The 15,603-nt window shown below is 49.9% G+C and overlaps 2 protein-coding genes across 3 annotated transcripts in view; both read right to left on the minus strand.

Moving 5' to 3' along the window:
• LOC104548297 (la-related protein 6-like) overlaps positions 1 to 1,691 on the minus strand; it is a 1,987-nt gene extending 296 nt beyond the window's left edge. Inside the window, exons 1-2 of the mRNA XM_010194287.1 lie at positions 1,425 to 1,691; positions 395 to 899 (exon numbers count right to left, since the gene is read on the minus strand). Of these exons, the coding sequence (XP_010192589.1) occupies positions 395 to 899; positions 1,425 to 1,691 (772 nt within the window). The remainder of the gene's footprint in view (positions 1 to 394; positions 900 to 1,424) is intronic.
• A 4,427-nt stretch (positions 1,692 to 6,118) lies between these two features.
• RFX2 (regulatory factor X, 2 (influences HLA class II expression)) overlaps positions 6,119 to 15,603 on the minus strand; it is a 27,230-nt gene continuing 17,745 nt past the window's right edge. For both annotated transcript variants that reach the window (XM_010194256.1, XM_010194264.1), the window contains 11 exons: positions 15,534 to 15,603; positions 14,325 to 14,440; positions 13,317 to 13,435; positions 12,886 to 12,998; positions 10,789 to 10,940; positions 9,913 to 10,010; positions 9,142 to 9,291; positions 8,551 to 8,759; positions 8,081 to 8,234; positions 6,448 to 6,490; positions 6,119 to 6,302 (listed from right to left, as the gene is read on the minus strand). The exon at positions 15,534 to 15,603 is cut by the window's right edge and continues 65 nt beyond it. In XM_010194256.1, the coding sequence (XP_010192558.1) occupies positions 6,196 to 6,302; positions 6,448 to 6,490; positions 8,081 to 8,234; positions 8,551 to 8,759; positions 9,142 to 9,291; positions 9,913 to 10,010; positions 10,789 to 10,940; positions 12,886 to 12,998; positions 13,317 to 13,435; positions 14,325 to 14,440; positions 15,534 to 15,603 (1,331 nt within the window). In that variant the 3' untranslated portion in view covers positions 6,119 to 6,195. The remainder of the gene's footprint in view (positions 6,303 to 6,447; positions 6,491 to 8,080; positions 8,235 to 8,550; positions 8,760 to 9,141; positions 9,292 to 9,912; positions 10,011 to 10,788; positions 10,941 to 12,885; positions 12,999 to 13,316; positions 13,436 to 14,324; positions 14,441 to 15,533) is intronic.

Below are 15,603 nucleotides of genomic sequence, written 5' to 3' on the forward strand. Positions count from 1 at the left end.
GAGGAGGGATCCGGTGAAGGTGCTGCTGAAGTCATCCCCGGGCCAGGAAGGCACCAGGGGGTCCCGGTGCAGGAGGGGAGGTGGTGACACTGGGGCATCATCTGGTTCCGGGGAGCTGCAGAGCAGGGAGCCCCCACGGCTGGAGCCCCCACGGCCGTAGGGGAAAGTCATGGCTGCTGTCTGAATCTTCCAACCTGGCCGCTCCATCATCTCCTCCCTCTTGGCCCCGGGTTTCTTCTTGGAGCCCTTCCCGCTGAGCCGCACCACCCTGATGCTCTTGGTGCCGGGGTGGCTCTGGCAGCCGAGCTCCTCGAAGGCCCTGCGGGCACTCTCCAGGCTCTCGTACTCCACCAGCGCGCAGCACTCGCTCAGTAGCTCGGGGGAATCTTCCAACCTGGCCGCTCCATCATCTCCTCCCTCTTGGCCCCGGGTTTCTTCTTGGAGCCCTTCCCGCTGAGCCGCACCACCCTGATGCTCTTGGTGCCGGGGTGGCTCTGGCAGCCGAGCTCCTCGAAGGCCCTGCGGGCACTCTCCAGGCTCTCGTACTCCACCAGCGCGCAGCACTCGCTCAGTAGCTCGGGGAAGCGCGAGGCGTATTTCCGCACATCTGAGGGCAGCGTGCGGCCCGGCCGCAGGATGCGGATGGACGCAATGGCACCGAAGGGGCTGAACATCTTTGTGATGGTCTCGAGGAAGCTCTTCTGGAGCAGCAGGGGCACCTCCTGCTCACGGGGCAGCAGCTCCCAGGCCAGCAGCAGTTTGCTGGGCGGGACACTCAGCAGGGATTCGGGGACAGGGAAGCGGCGCCGCACTTTGGTGCCCTCCTCATTCACCTCCAGCAGCTCAGAAAACCGCAGGGCGTAGAGCGTGAGCCGCCAGTCGCGGGTCAGGTATTTCACCTTCGGGAGAGAGGTGGGACACTCTGTCCCCATGAGCCTCCCAGGCAGGGACCACCCCAAAGCCACCCTCCAGGGCTCAACCCCCATCAACCTGAAGGCAAGGTATTGCCTTGCCCCTTGCACATGAGCATCTTCAGGGTCTGCAGAAGGTCCCCAGTGTCACCCGGACCATGACACCAAGTTGCAGCTCCCCCATACATCAGCACCAGTGGTACCCTACAGTTAAGGGGTGATCTCTCCCAAAGCAAACCAAGGGGACCATGGGCAGAAGAGGTGAATCCAGCCCAGGGGGTGGGTCTGGGGACCACTCATCACTTCCCACACCACCCTCCCTGGTTGGAGAGGTGCTGCAGCACATCAAAAGCAGAGAGCAGAGCCCAGCACTGCACCACCAACACTTTGCTGAGACACTGAGTGAAGCCTGGACTCCCCAAACACCCCACCAGAGACAGTCAGAGCACACCTAGACATCCTGGATGCAAAGACCACTTCCCACCCCAGGTGGCCAGTGCCACGGCTGCCTACCTTCTTGAAGGACGTCAGAAGTTTGATGCTGACAAAGCCCATCTTATTCTTCTGGACATGTTTCAGGAGGAAAGCATCCTTGGCCAGGTTCTCGTCGGATAGATAGAACTCCACCTGGGACATGATCCTCCGGACCAGCTGTGGGTCCGGGAGGGGGTGCTTGCAGTCCCACAGATCAGCCTCCAAAGCATCGCTCCCATCGCAGAAGCTCCTGGCAGAGCAGCAGGGACACAGCTGTGGGTTGGTGGCCTTTAGGTTGCTGAGCATTGCCCTGTGTCAGCCATAATGGTGAAGATGGCAGAGACACTGGGGGGAGACCCAGGGCCACCAGCTTCACCCTAGCTATGAGGGAGCAATGTCAACCTGCACTCTGTGAGGCCCCCACTTCTGGGAGCACCACAGGAGACCATGAACTAATCCCATCCCCAACAAGGAACACATTCCCTCAGGGACAAACGTGAGGTGAGACCGGGGCTCACCCACCACCTACCCATCAAAGCTCTCCAAGTCCTCATGGCCAAACAGGGAGATCGAGCGGCTCCGCAGCGGGAGGAGACGTGGCACTGGGAAGGGATTTCTTTGTGCTGGCAAAGGGGCCTGGGAACCAGTTCCCAAGGCCACCCCAGAGCTCCATGAAGACATCATCCTTCATCTGGGACAGCATAAAGGAGAGAAACAGTGCTGGGACCCATCCTGACCACAGCCAGGCCCTGCTCTGTGCTGCAGTCCCCAGCCTGGGGAAAGGGGAGCAGGGGCAGCCCCATGCTGTGACCTTACCTGTTTGGCAGCGCTGGGAAGGGCAGAAAATCCTGGCACTACATTGCCAAGAGCTGCAGAGAGCCGCCCCCCAACCCTCCCCACCACCACACTAAAGTGCCTAATAAGGAAAAGAAAGGAAAAGACAGAAGGGAAAAGCCTCCAGAAGGAGCAAGCTGCTGGTTTATAAGAGCAGCTGCCCACAAAGAGCCGTCAGACCTGCCCCCACCCAGTTCCCTCCCCCTGGCTCCAGGTGAAACCGGTCTGTGGGGTAACTGGTCCCAGCTGGGCTACTCCTGCAGTGATGGCTGAGCCAGAGTGGGTGTAGGCAGGGGCAGGGACACTAGTACTGGTATCTAGTGGTATCCAGTGATACAATGAAACACTGCCATACGGCATCCCAGCCCGTGCCTCAGTTTCCCTGTCTTGTACAGTGACAGTGGCAGTGATGTGGAGGTGAAGGGAGGGTTCAGCCCTGTTCGGGCTCCTGCTGCTGCCAGTGGCAGGCAAAGGGCTTTCTTCCTGCACACCAACCCCTGCCCCAGCGAGGGGCAGCAGAGGACCCCCAAGAATGGGGTGAGGCCCAGGGCATGGCCCCCCTGGGAGGGGGGACACAGCAGGGCAGGACAGCCCAAAGCTTCAGCATGAGATGGGGAAGGTCTGGGATGAGATTCATGCCGCTGTTGGGGCCCATGGTGGGAGGATAATGTGAAGGCCAGAGGCACCGGCCAGGGGCTTGTCCCATGTCCCCCTCTGAGCTCTCCCAACAGCTGTCACCAGGCTCTAGCATCTTCCACCCAGACAGGCTGGTCCCCTGCAGTCTCCCCTGCCCAATGCCCTGTCCCAGTCACACAGGACTGCTCCAAATGCACCCTTGAGCTGCGCTGCACTGTCCTGCTCAGAGCTCATCCTTCTGGGATGTCATAGGGACCAGTGATGGCAAACAGCTTCTGGGATGGTGCACTTGGTGTCACCTCCCTTGCCACCTCCCGGCCTTCTCTGCTGTTTGGGATCTGCCTGGCGGTGAGATGGTGGGAGACAAAGTCCTGAGATGAGACCAGTGGCCCAGAGCTGCCCAGCAGGGGAGCTGGGAACAGCTGCGGTCCCTGAAGCGTGGTAGCACTTGGTGTCAGGTGACAAGGACAAACCTCGACTGAATTTGCGGTGGAAGGCAGATCCACTGCCAGTCAGGACACTGCACCCCCCACCCACGCTCCTATCTCGGCTCGCTCTCAACTGGAAGCTGCAACCCCCTCTGTCCATGTCCCTGCAGGCAGGAGGGGCCACGCAGGCTCCCCCCATCCCTTGCTGGGGTCCCATCGCCCCAGCCCAGCAGCTCCCCAATCCATCCCCAGTGTCCTGCCAGCCCAGCCCCGCAGCAAATGCTGGTGTCAAAATTTCTGCAGGGGTTTGCCCACCTAGGAGAGGTGATGAAGCCAGAGCGGGCTGAAGCTATGTGTGTGTGTTTTAACAAGAGCATTTTGAGCTGTGCTTCACTTTCCATTTCCAGCCGGGTACACTGGGAGTCATGGGGGTGCAGCTCAGCCCCCCCAAGGGGAAATCACCTCGTTCTCCCAGCCCAGTATCCAAAGGCAGAGGCTGAAGCTGCTCCAGCATCTCCCAAAACTGGGCATAATCCAGAGGGAGAGTGAAGCAAGGAAGGACACAGCGGAGGAGGCTGAGGCTCAACCCTCCCCTTCCTGAGAGGTCAGACCAGAAGTTGTCACCCCTCACATCCCTGCCTCACTGCTCTCATCTTCCATAATTAGTCTGGAAGTGTAATAGAAAATGCTTCTTATGGCCCCATGCCTGGTCTTTCAGCCTCGTCTCCCCTCCGTGAACTCCAGTGCAATGGGCATTTCACCCCTACAAACCGGCTGTTGCTCTGTGGGGAATCTGCCTTCCTGCAGACGCCCAATTCCTGGCCAAAATAATTTTAATTAAGAGTATATCGTGTGGATACTGCCTCTTCCTTAGACACTGCAAGGCTGCAGCATTTCCCTGACATCTCCTTTCAGTGATTCAAGAAGAAACAGGACCACAACAAGCACTGTACAGGCCTGAGCATTCGATAAATGTTTATTGCTATTCAGGTTTAGCTGGGAGTTTTGTGCAGGCTGGGTTTCGGTGTTATCCAGACTCTTTTCACGGCGCTGCAGAGCTCCAGAGCATCTTCTTTGCACAGCCAGGGTAAGCAGGAGGTGGCTGGGGTCAGGCGGCAGCGGCTGCAGGGAAGAGCCAATGCAGCAGCTGAAGTTAATATCGCACTCGGTGGGAGCAGGGGAGTTTAAGACTCGGTTGCTAGGATGGGTTTTTAAACCATTTTATCTCATCAGCAGGATCTGAAGTGCAGACTCTGGCCCGGGCAGTATGCACTGGCGTTATTTACAGAGAAATCCGGCTTTCTCCCTTGTCTCCTGCTACTTGGATATGAGACATTTACAAACAAACATCACCCTAACAGACAACAGCACGGGACAAGAAGAGGGAAAGATGTGCCGCTACACACGCTTTCTGTTTACTTGCCATTAGCAACATCTTTTAAAGTGTCACAGCTACCTTAGTACCATTCAGAATGAGGAAATTATATTTGGATAGAATATACTCCAATATGCAAATGCACACGAGACCCCTGGAAAAGCTCACATCAAATACAGTATCATTAGAAATAATAATAAAAGCTATTTATGACACAACCTTTATTCACAAAAAGATTTGCCCTGGGGCTTTGTTTTCGCAGTTTGGCTTGATGACAGATCCCACTCCCTCCTCTGCCTTGTACCCCCCATCAGCCCAGACCCCCCTACATTGGAAAGGGAGAACAAAACCCTGCTGCGGCAGCAGCTCGCCCAGCTCAGCCCCGCAGGAACCACCACCACCAGGATGCCACAGGGGAAGGTGAAGCGATGCAGCAAGGGGAAACACTGCTGTGGTGCTGAGCATACCCAGGGCACTGTGACGGTCCCGCACTGCACGGGACAGGCTCTTTTATCAGAGTCTGAGCTGCGCCGGCTCACCTGGAGTGAGGGGAAGCAGGCACGCCAGCCCACTCTAAGGCACTGCAGTCGCACACCCTCACCCAGGCTCTGGACACAGCCCCGCAGGCAGCTGCACCTGACCTTCAGCGGTTTAGTAAGACATCAAGCGAAAATTTTACAAAACCCAGGATGTGGAATCAGTTCCTCTCTGCCTGGGTACCCTGGTGAGGGTGGGGATTGCCCGTGGGATTGGCCACAGGGGCAATGAACACGCTTTGCGACCAGCTGCCGCTTCCTCAAAGTCCTTTGGTATCTTGAGTTGGCCTGACAGTATCCCAGGAGCATTTGTGGATCAGCGACGAAAGCTGGGGAGACACGGGAACAGGCGGGAACATTTGTCCCATAGTCCCAGAGCATGTACATGTCAGTCCCAGGGCACACATGTGCCCCACTCCACCAGCAGCGGATGGATGTGCAGCCCGAAGCTCTCCCCCCAGGCGGTTACAAGAGAGACGAACTGTCCTGCGCTCCCCAGTACGAATGATTTGGCAAAGTCAGAGCCAGATCAGCTTGTCTTGAAAGGCTGGAGGAGAAGGGTCAGGTATTTTTCCTTCTTCTTGGGCACTGAATGGTTCAAGTTTGTATCACAGTGAAGTCTGAGAAGTGGGGAAGAAACTCAAACCACCTTCCCTGAAAGAGAAAGCCTCGTTTGCCCACCTTGCTTGGGCCGGAGAGGACAGCCTCTCCCAGCCAGGCACATCTGATCTGCTGCTGCCCACAGAGGCTTCCATCTCTTGGTAGCAGACTTGGACCTTCGTTCTCCAGCCAGTGGTCATGCTGGAGTAAAGCAGGCGGCCTAACCAGCCCCATCCCACTACCCACCCGGGCTCAAACCCAGAGCCCATCCTCAAACACAAGTAAACGTAAAGAAAAACTAAGAGGCACTAAGAATGAAGATATGGGGAGACTCAGGCTTGCGACCGTCCAACCTGGGTCTGGGTGTCTTCGTCCAGCTGGAGAAAAGCTGAGTCCCCATTTCAGATCTCCTGCAGCGAGTGGCCATCGCTGCGTTCCCGTTTCACCAGCGGCTCCCCCATGCTCTGGGAGACTGTGTCCACCTCTCTGCCCAGGTCACCGATGTCATCTGCAAAGGACAGGTCTCAGCATTAGCATGGGGACTGGAGGGGAAGAGGTTCCTCTTCCCAACAGAGCAGAGTGGAAGGGCAAGCACGGGGTTTCCCCTCCCACAGCAATTCAACCCCAACCCAACAGGGCTTCCCCTGAAGTACCTTTGTCCAGCAGTGTTGGGGACAGAGATGTGAGGTCACCAAACTGAAAGAAAAAAAGAGTTACAAGGTAAGTGAGGCTTATGAAGACTCAAAGCACCACAGCTGCAAGTTGGCATCTATATCCAAGCAATTCAGGAGAATTTCTAAGCGCTCAGGAGAAAGCACAAGCATCAGCAGTGCGGGTGGTGAAGAGCGGAAAGCAAAACCAATGACGTTTTGGGGAAAAGTCTGCCACTGCCACTTAAACCTCTGGGCAAACACCACACACAACAATCCAGGGCAGGACTGAGCTCTGGAATAAAGGGAGAAATTTTCCAGTCTCCCAGGTCACAGACCAAAGGATGCTGCCTTTTCTCCAGCCCTCTGCCCTCCAGCGAGTCACCTCCCCTGGGTCTCCACCATCCCTCCACTGCTCTGCAGCCCTCTGCAAAGCCTTTGCATTCATGGTAGGAAAGTGCTTTGGCTTGGAAGACCACAGTGCCAAGTGTAACCAGAGAGCTGAGGGTGTATTGGGTTCTGGAGGTGCACTGTCTCCCCCTGTGATGAGGTCTGAAATACTAAATTGCTCTGACAATAATGCTGAAAAGTCATGCAAAGTTGGGCAGTGGGAGTTATAAAGCAAGCGATGGAAATGGAAGGACACGATCCATCCTCTTTTGCTGGGAAGAATCGGCCTCCTCCTGGAGAACAGAAATATTGCAAGAGTTTAATGAAGGAAAGGCAAAACCCAGAGGATGAAAGCCTCTCACAGCTGGGTTTTGCTGGAAGCCCCTCTCTGCTTTTCATGTTCCTTTAATATCAACAAAGACAGAGATTTTGCAGGGAATAGTGGGAACTTGTAGCACTGCTGACTTGGTGCAACAGCATGGGCCTAATGGGAGGGGAAGGGAAAGCAAAGGGCCTGCAGCTGATTCGTCTGGCTCCCCTATGTGTGCTCCATGGAAGGAAGAAAACAGCATGAGCTTCAAGGAGCAAATGAGATCCGTTTTAACCTAACAGTAGTTTTAATATTGCTGTCACAGGCTGATCAGGGGCTTTTAAATCTGGAAGTGGCTTCAGCTAGGCAGGACAGGACCTGCCTGAAAGCCAGGTACCAGATTTGGTATCTGATTTGTTTTAAAAAAAATACAAACCTCCACAAACAACCCACTTATCTTCTTCAAGCCAAAAATTGAGAGAGTGGCTGACTGCACACATAACTCTGGAGCATGCAGAGTTCAGTTGAAGAAGTTCAGTGAATGGTACCACTGAAAGTAACTTTTGGACCTTTTATTGCTTGGTTTAGTTTTTGTGTTTGATGGGGCTTTGCTCTGGCAAGAACCCCAATGTTAGCGTTGCTACCCAGGGGTTATGGAGAGAAGTGGGGAGATCCTTTTCCTCCCTCCTCCAGGCCTTTGAAGCCCAGCAGATGCTCAATTGCCCCAAAACCCACCAGCTCAGGTATTAGTGAGCCAGGATGGAAGATGCTCAAGGAGCTGGATCCTTGTGCCAAGCACTCAAAACAACTCAGCAAATCCTTCAGCAAGGATGGTTATGAAAACATGCTCAGGACGCAGCGCGGTTTGTGAATCAACGGCATCTCTTTAAGCGCTGCTTGGTTTGGGTTTGTTCCTAGGGAATAAACAATCCTCACCTCTCCCATGACAGCAATCGGCGTCTCCCCTGTTGCCTGGGCAACACGATGTTCTACCAGATAAAACATGTATTCATCGTAGAGCAGGCGAATCAGGTGGAAAGAACCAAAGCTGGCAGCACTGCGCAAGGTGAGGTCACGGATCACCATGGAGCTGGAGAATGGTTGAGAAACAAAATATTTGGGTTGTGCTTTACACTTCCATCATGGCTGAGGTGAATTCTTGACCCTGAAGGTACTGTGGGACACAGTGCTCTGTTTCTACCTCTAACCCAAAAGTATAAAGGCACTTGAAGAAATTAGTTGATGGAGCATCTTGAAAGGATACAGGAGACACAATGCTCTCTTCTGTACCAAGGCATTAGCCAGAGTTGCATGGAAGTAAAGAACTTGGCCTTGGCTATCCAAGGAGTTATTTACATGCCCAAAACCTATGCATAAATATCTCCAAAATGAGAAAGAAAATGTACCTATAGAAAGACCATTTCAACAGGAACTGCCTGGCTGCCTTGGGGAAGCTGGGACTGCCCTCATGATGCTTCAGGACTTGAGTAACAACATTATCCAGCCAACTGGCCCACTGGTCCAGAGAGCTCTGCTGCTGCAGAGTGAGCTTGAAATCCTGCTCCAGCTTCTGTACCATGCCTTCCTCGCACTGGCACACCCATGAAGCTTGCTCCTGCTCGGGGAGAAGGGTTAATGATTACTCCTGCCAAGCCTGCATGGTTGTTGCATCCCAACCCAGGAATTCAACTTCATTTCTATTAGACAAGGACTCCAAACCAGCGCTGAATCATGGCTCCTCAGATCTGTCCAGACTACAGTACAATATTATTAGAATATTACTGTAGGTAGCACTACCTCTTACAGAAGTTCCTTAGTACCTTCTCCACTACTCACAGTAAAATGGCACTTACCTGGAAAAGTAACACTAAACCCATTAAATTGTTCATTTAATTGCTTTTTAGTATTGGAAATAAGATGCTGGTTATCAGCAGACAACCTCATTATAGAGTCCCAGTTCTAGACGACATGACCTAGGAAAAGATGCTGTAAGTTACCTGCACATTGGCAAAGTCGACCCGATTGAGATCGCTGAGCATCTGGTTTATCTGGGAGGTGTTCTGCAGCACCGCACGGGCAGCCTGAGCCAGGTGGTTCAGGGACGTGTATCTCCTCAACGTCTGTGCAAAGGCACTCACCACCCCAACCTGCAACACAGCATGGGACTGGGTGGCAAATTCTTCTCAAGGCTGAGCTCAAGCACATGGCACACATCAGCTGGGATAACCTGCACAATCCCACCTGTGCTGCTGCCTACACCATACACCAGTGCCCCAGAGCAGCACTTTTGCAGCATCTATTGCATCTTGCAAACCAGCCTCTGCATTTCCTTTCTTTAAATTAACATGTTTTCATACTCTGCCTCCAGCGGAGACCAAGCAAGGTAAAAACATGGCCTTAGGAGAGGAGTAGTAGGAGCCTTAAGTTCAAGCTCTGCAATGCCATTAATTAATGAACTTTCTAGTAGAACAGCACCATCCCAGTGCAAAGATTTTCTTCCAGATAGCTTTATCTGCACTTTCAGGACATAGGCATGGCTCAATGGACAGAGCATCATCAGCTTCTGGTGCAAAGGAATTGCCCTACCTGTGCTTGCTGATTTTGGTTCATAATTATTCAGGACACTGTGTTAGTCTGGAGTACCCATGGCCAAACCCCAGCAGTGATTTCCAGTCACAGTGGAAAACTGCACCATGCACACACATGCACAAACACACACACACGCGCTAATTCATAGCCCTGACCTGCATCGTGCTCCTTCCACTTACCTTGGTCTGGACAATCTGGGGGGGAAATTCACTCATTGCGTTCATCAGCCACCCTTCCAAACTCTTGGCAAAATTGCGAATCGCCTGTGTAAGCGTGCCTGCAAAGAAGTCGGCACAGTTAGAAAGACTGTTCTGTATTGTCGTATTTTTCTTATTCTTATTTTCTAATGCTGTTACTCAAACTTTTCTTCTTCTTCTTCTTCTTCTGATTTTTTTTTTAAATTTTTTTTTTGTATCCTATTCTTATTCATGGTTTTTCTGAGCATTTTCCAAATACCGAAATATGCTCTTTAAATACTGAAAACAGCAGCTCAGAGGGGCATGGCTTTCCAGTGCTGCTCAGCCCAATCTGAGGTCTTGGGGAGGTTGACAGATGCACTTCACTGAGGAGCCAAATCAGAGAGAAAACCCTCGATATCTCATCACTAATCTCCCAAATGAAAGCTGACCCCAAATTTCCAGGAGGTGCAGCAGGGGACAGGATGGTCCTACATAAACAAAGATACTATCTCCAAGGAAGCACCTCACAAAGATTAACCATGGTTACTTGTGCATTAAGCCTATACTTTTACCCTGACTCCCAGCCAAAGTCAGGAGATGTGATACACAATAAACCGAATTTTAAAATCCACGGGGATTTCCAGGGGCCACAAAGTACCATCAACACAGAGCAAGGCTGCAGGAGGAATATTGCTGTTGCCATAATATTTTAGCTGGTATTCAAAACAAAAACCTCTAAATCTGTTTTTACAGTGGAAATCTTTGTGGCAAGTGGTAGCCAGACTGAGTGAGTCACGGATCGCTTTTTGTCACACACAGCATCCCATGACTCAGTCTGTGAGGAGCTGAGCAAGGACCACACTGCAGGATACTCACTAGGCACCGGTCTGAGCACATCTGGGATGAGAATCTCTACCAAGGTCTGGTACAAGATGTGGTCGCAGCTTCTCATCCATTTGAGGATGGGTTCATATTTGCACAGAGCGATCAGCTTATCTTTCGGGAGGGTCCCTTCATGTTCTTCTTCGCTGCGGGAAGAGAAGGAGGGAGGCAGCATTAGCAGCAGGTTTGGATTCAGTGCATTCGCCCTTCCTCTCGATTTTCTAACCCCAGTTTTCAGCAGAAAAAAGCCATTCATGTTTCCTTCTAACGAAAATGCTGGATCATTTGTGCAAGTCTTCGCTGACTCTGCAACTGCCTCACCATTCGTTGGGTCAGAGCTCTGACCAGTTTTCCCTCAAATCTGCATCTCCCAGTGCTTGGCCTTTGCTACTTCTGTGTTTAGCCTCAACTGCCTTTCACTCACCCATGTTCATGTGTATGTGGGAACTGCACTTCAGTGCAGTCATTCCAGCAAGCAAAGATTTAGCTGGTTCCTCCGTACAGACCAAGCTATTTCCAAAACATTCACACCTCTCCCCTGTGCTCTGAACCTCCTCAGCTGCAGCAGTGGGGACACGCATTTGCAGCAAATGTTGTTTGAGCAGATCTGCCAGTACCGAGAGATTCTACAAATGGTTTCAAGGGGTTTAACACCTTCAAATACTGAATGTTTTCAGAAGGGAAAAGATTTGTCATTTTGATGAGAACAGAGCATATTGTCTCTAACTGAATGAGGTCAATTAAATTGCATTATTTTCACTTTATAAATGTGTGAAAACTTTTTTGGCATTATTAAGGCATAAGATATTCGGTTAAACAGCAAGCAGAGAAAACCAAAGCCTTAATGCGTGGCCAAAGCACCAAAGCGGAGCTACTCAGACACTGTGCTGGGAACTGGGAATTTGGAAGGGACTTTCCCCATGCATCACATCAAAACCATTAAAGCCAAGCCTTGGACATAGCACAGAGAGGTATGTATAGCCTCTGTCTCAACAGTTTTAGTAAATGAACTCCTAGAACACTCACATGGAGAAACTGGCCACCAACTACCTAAACTTTCTGTTAAGTGGAACTGTATTCTGCATTTTATCATGCCTTCAGTTTGCATTTACCTCTCGATTGTTAGCAGGAGAGGTACATGGGCACACAGCCTCAGCAAGCCAGGCTGGGTTAGGCAGAGCCCTGCAGAAATGCTGCCTCCAGTATTGCCGGGAGCCTCTTTGCATCTGACACAGCTCTCTCCCTGGTACTGCAACCTGCCTCGGAGACACACCCTTAAGTAAAAGAGATTTTGAAACAAACAAAGCTACAGTGATTCTTTGTGGGAAATATCCCTTGGGTAACATTCACTGAGGACAATAGGGCTATACTCTACAGTTTACTATAGGGTATTTGCTTATTACTCAAACTTTTACCATTTTTCTTCTGAAAAAAAGAAGTCCTTATATTATCAGTAGAAGTGGACAATACAGACTTTTAACACAAATTCTAAGAAGAAACCTTCACCTTTTCAATTTTCTCTATTTTCACTTATTTCCATTCCGCTGTCTCTTGGCAGCAGACTACAGCACATAAAGGATGAAGAAAAGGCAGTAACAACGAGCCAGGTAGGAGTACAAAGATCAGAGCAGCTTTGTTTGCCATTATCTGCCTCAAAACATGAGGCACTTAAAGATCTGGACAGCCATCGAAAGCAGCGATTCAGTCTGGATGTCCCCAAAACCTCAGAGCCTGAGATGTCACTCGAGACCGATACCTAATGACACGGACGCATTACTGTCTGCTCCTGATGGCCGTTATGAAAGCTGCAGCCTGTTCTCATTAATCTCTGCATTTTGGATGAGCACTTGTTAGAGGAGTTATAAGATGTACGCGATCAGAGCAGATGCTTTCCTCAAAGATCTGAACTTTGCGTGGTCATTACAATACTAAACACTTCTGACACTCTTTGTAACGAGAAGTAAAGACTTCCCAGTCCTACAAAGCCCTCAAAATGCCTAATGAAGCTGGAAAATACTTCACACATTTTTAAAAGATGAAATACCACCAAAACCCAGAGTATTCAGAAATAATCAAAGCACAGCAGTGTACCTGGATGGCAGGGCAGTAGAGCCATCACTAGATGGTGTTTTAGGACTCCAAAAGGATTGCCACAGTTTCTCAATATAATGAAATTGAAGATTCATTACAACATCCAAAGTCGCCTAACAACAAAGAACACAACTCATTAGCTGCTCTGCTAGCATCCTGTCGCGCAGTGTAGGCATAAATTTCATGTGCTACTATTCAGATTAAATAATTTACAAGAAAACTAATGGAAATGGCATAGTTTTAATAATCAACATAACACAGAACAGGTCACATGATGAAAAAATAATATAAAGTGCAGTATTTGAGTTGTAATACCTAGCAAATCAAGCATTCTCTATTATATTCTATCTGAAGAGCAGGATAGGAGATCAGCACATGTATTATGTTACACATAAATTAATAAATCAATTTAAAGTACTCCAAATAATCACCTCGCAGTGTCGCCTGTAAAGAACCTGCAGAGTTTTCACATCATTCATGGTGAAGCCTTCTTGTAAGAGAACGTTACCTAGATCAGGGGATGGGAACTCGGGAAAGACGTGGGTTATATCTAGGGGAAAGAAAGATTGGGAAAGATGGTGAGAGTTAGGAGCATTCAGTTCCGCAGGACTAGAGATGAGCGCAAGTTCTGTTGTTACTGGTGGCTCTTTCACGTTTCAATTGGGAGAAAACAGGAGAAATGGGACCAATAAATTAGTACTTTCCCTGATTCATGCTGTTATACTGGGCAAAAGTGAACAACCGCAGCCCGTTTATTCAGCGTGGAAAGGAAAATGTTTTCTTTCCCTGTGTGATAAAAGAAACAAGAATACATTGTCCTCATCTACCACGCTTCCTGTTACATTTTCTCTGATGCCTGAAAAATGTCTCTCTGGTATTTTCAGAGTACAATGGAAAATCTAATTGGGCAGCAGACTTATCGGGCAATCAGATTTCAGAGCTGGCTGGGATTTGGTATCTCTGTCTGAACGATGGAGACATGTAGAGCCACCAGCAAATCCAGAAAGTTTGTCTCCCAAGAAGAAGGTCCATACGGATCGTCTACATCGGACACATATTGCAGCCTTTGCAATGAGGAGAACTGCTTTTCTCCCTCTGTCCACCTGTCTCAGCAAGGCCCTTCAGGACTCCCACTTCTTTCAACCAATTTGGATAAAACCAGATGGATTAAAAACATATACAGAGGGACACACCTGACAGCACAAGGAAAAAACCTTCCTGTGGGTATGGGAGTTAGCAAATAAACTTAGTAACTGTGACGTTAAAAGAGTTTATTATAATATATACTATATATATATAAAATGCGTAATATATAATACAGCAGAATTATTAGAAAAGCAAACAAATGCAGAACAGCCAGGGCTTGCTGGACAAGACCTTCCTTCCTCTTAAAGCTATGAGCCTAGACATGAGATATCAAATAAAAGCAGTCTCCTCACCTATGAATTGCAGATGATGTTGGCTTTGAGCAGCAACCGATTGCTCTGGCGTCGTGTGCGGGTTACTGTTGGACCCGCTCTCTGCCATGCCTTCCATCTTCTGCACCGGTCTATACCTAAATTGAAAGCATGGCTTGGGATTTACACAGGCATGAGCAAACATGATATTTGCAACAGTCATGCAGACTTTTGCATTCATCATGTAATATATGAGGTTACAGTCAAGGTGAGCCTTTTGAGGCTGATCATTTATATCATCTACTCAAGCGGAGGGGGAAAATGAGAACCTCCTTTTTGAAAAGCACTCCTAAGGCAGAATTAAAGAGGTTAAGATGTTTGCCCAAGGTGACACCAAAAAAAAAAAAATAGAAGCAGAGCTGGAGTGGGTGCAATCTCTGTCCTCTGTCTCGGGAGCTGACTTTTGCATTTTCTTTCTCTTTGGAAGCTGAAGAAATAATTTTTTCTGCTCCTTCTTCACTCCAGCAAGAACCAGAAGTGTCTGTACTTCCAGGAGACAATTCCAAATTCCTTTGCACATTGTGTTTTATACTCAAAATTACTCAGACTCGAGACTAACCACAACACTATTTAACTTCGCACAAAAAGTGTTGTTTTGTTGCATAAAATCCAAAGACAAAACACAAGATACATCCAAGCATGGCACTAGTCCCCAAGTCCTTTACACTGATTTGGCACAAATAACTCCATAGCTGAGGTCCTAAACCAGTTTGGTCAGAGGAAGGCAGTGAAAAGCAGCACACGGTGGCATTCTCTGTAGCACTTGGCTGAAACAAGCTGCTGGCAAACTGAACATGCAGATAAATGCTGTTTCTTGGAATCACAGAAAGGTTTGGGTTGGAAGGGGCCTTTAAAGGTAGTCTGGTCCAGCTCCCTCACAACAAACAGGAACCTCTTCAACTAGATCAGGTATGTCTAACCTGACCTTGAATGTTTCCAGGGATAGGGCATCTATCAGAAGAGGTTTTGGATGATTGCACTACTCAGAGTGGCCAGTGCCTTGCAGCCCCCTCTCCCACAGCTCAGCTCTGGCATTTCAGCAACACTTGGGTTTGAACTGTCCCAATATGCTCCCTTTGCTCCCAAGCCAAGTCCCAAGATGGGCTCTGCAGCTTTCTCTGGGAAAGGACCCTTGCCTGCGGCAACGTCGGGGGCACCGTGAGCGAGCTCCAAGATGCTGGGAGCACCTACCTTTGCTTCTGGTGGATGGGCTGCTGTCTCATCGCCATGTACTGGGTGTCCTCCTGCAGGCGGGTTCGCG

This window comes from Mesitornis unicolor, unplaced genomic scaffold (genome assembly GCF_000695765.1).
Source record: "Mesitornis unicolor isolate BGI_N332 unplaced genomic scaffold, ASM69576v1 scaffold23160, whole genome shotgun sequence".
In the NCBI taxonomy this organism is placed as follows: domain Eukaryota; kingdom Metazoa; phylum Chordata; class Aves; order Mesitornithiformes; family Mesitornithidae; genus Mesitornis; species Mesitornis unicolor.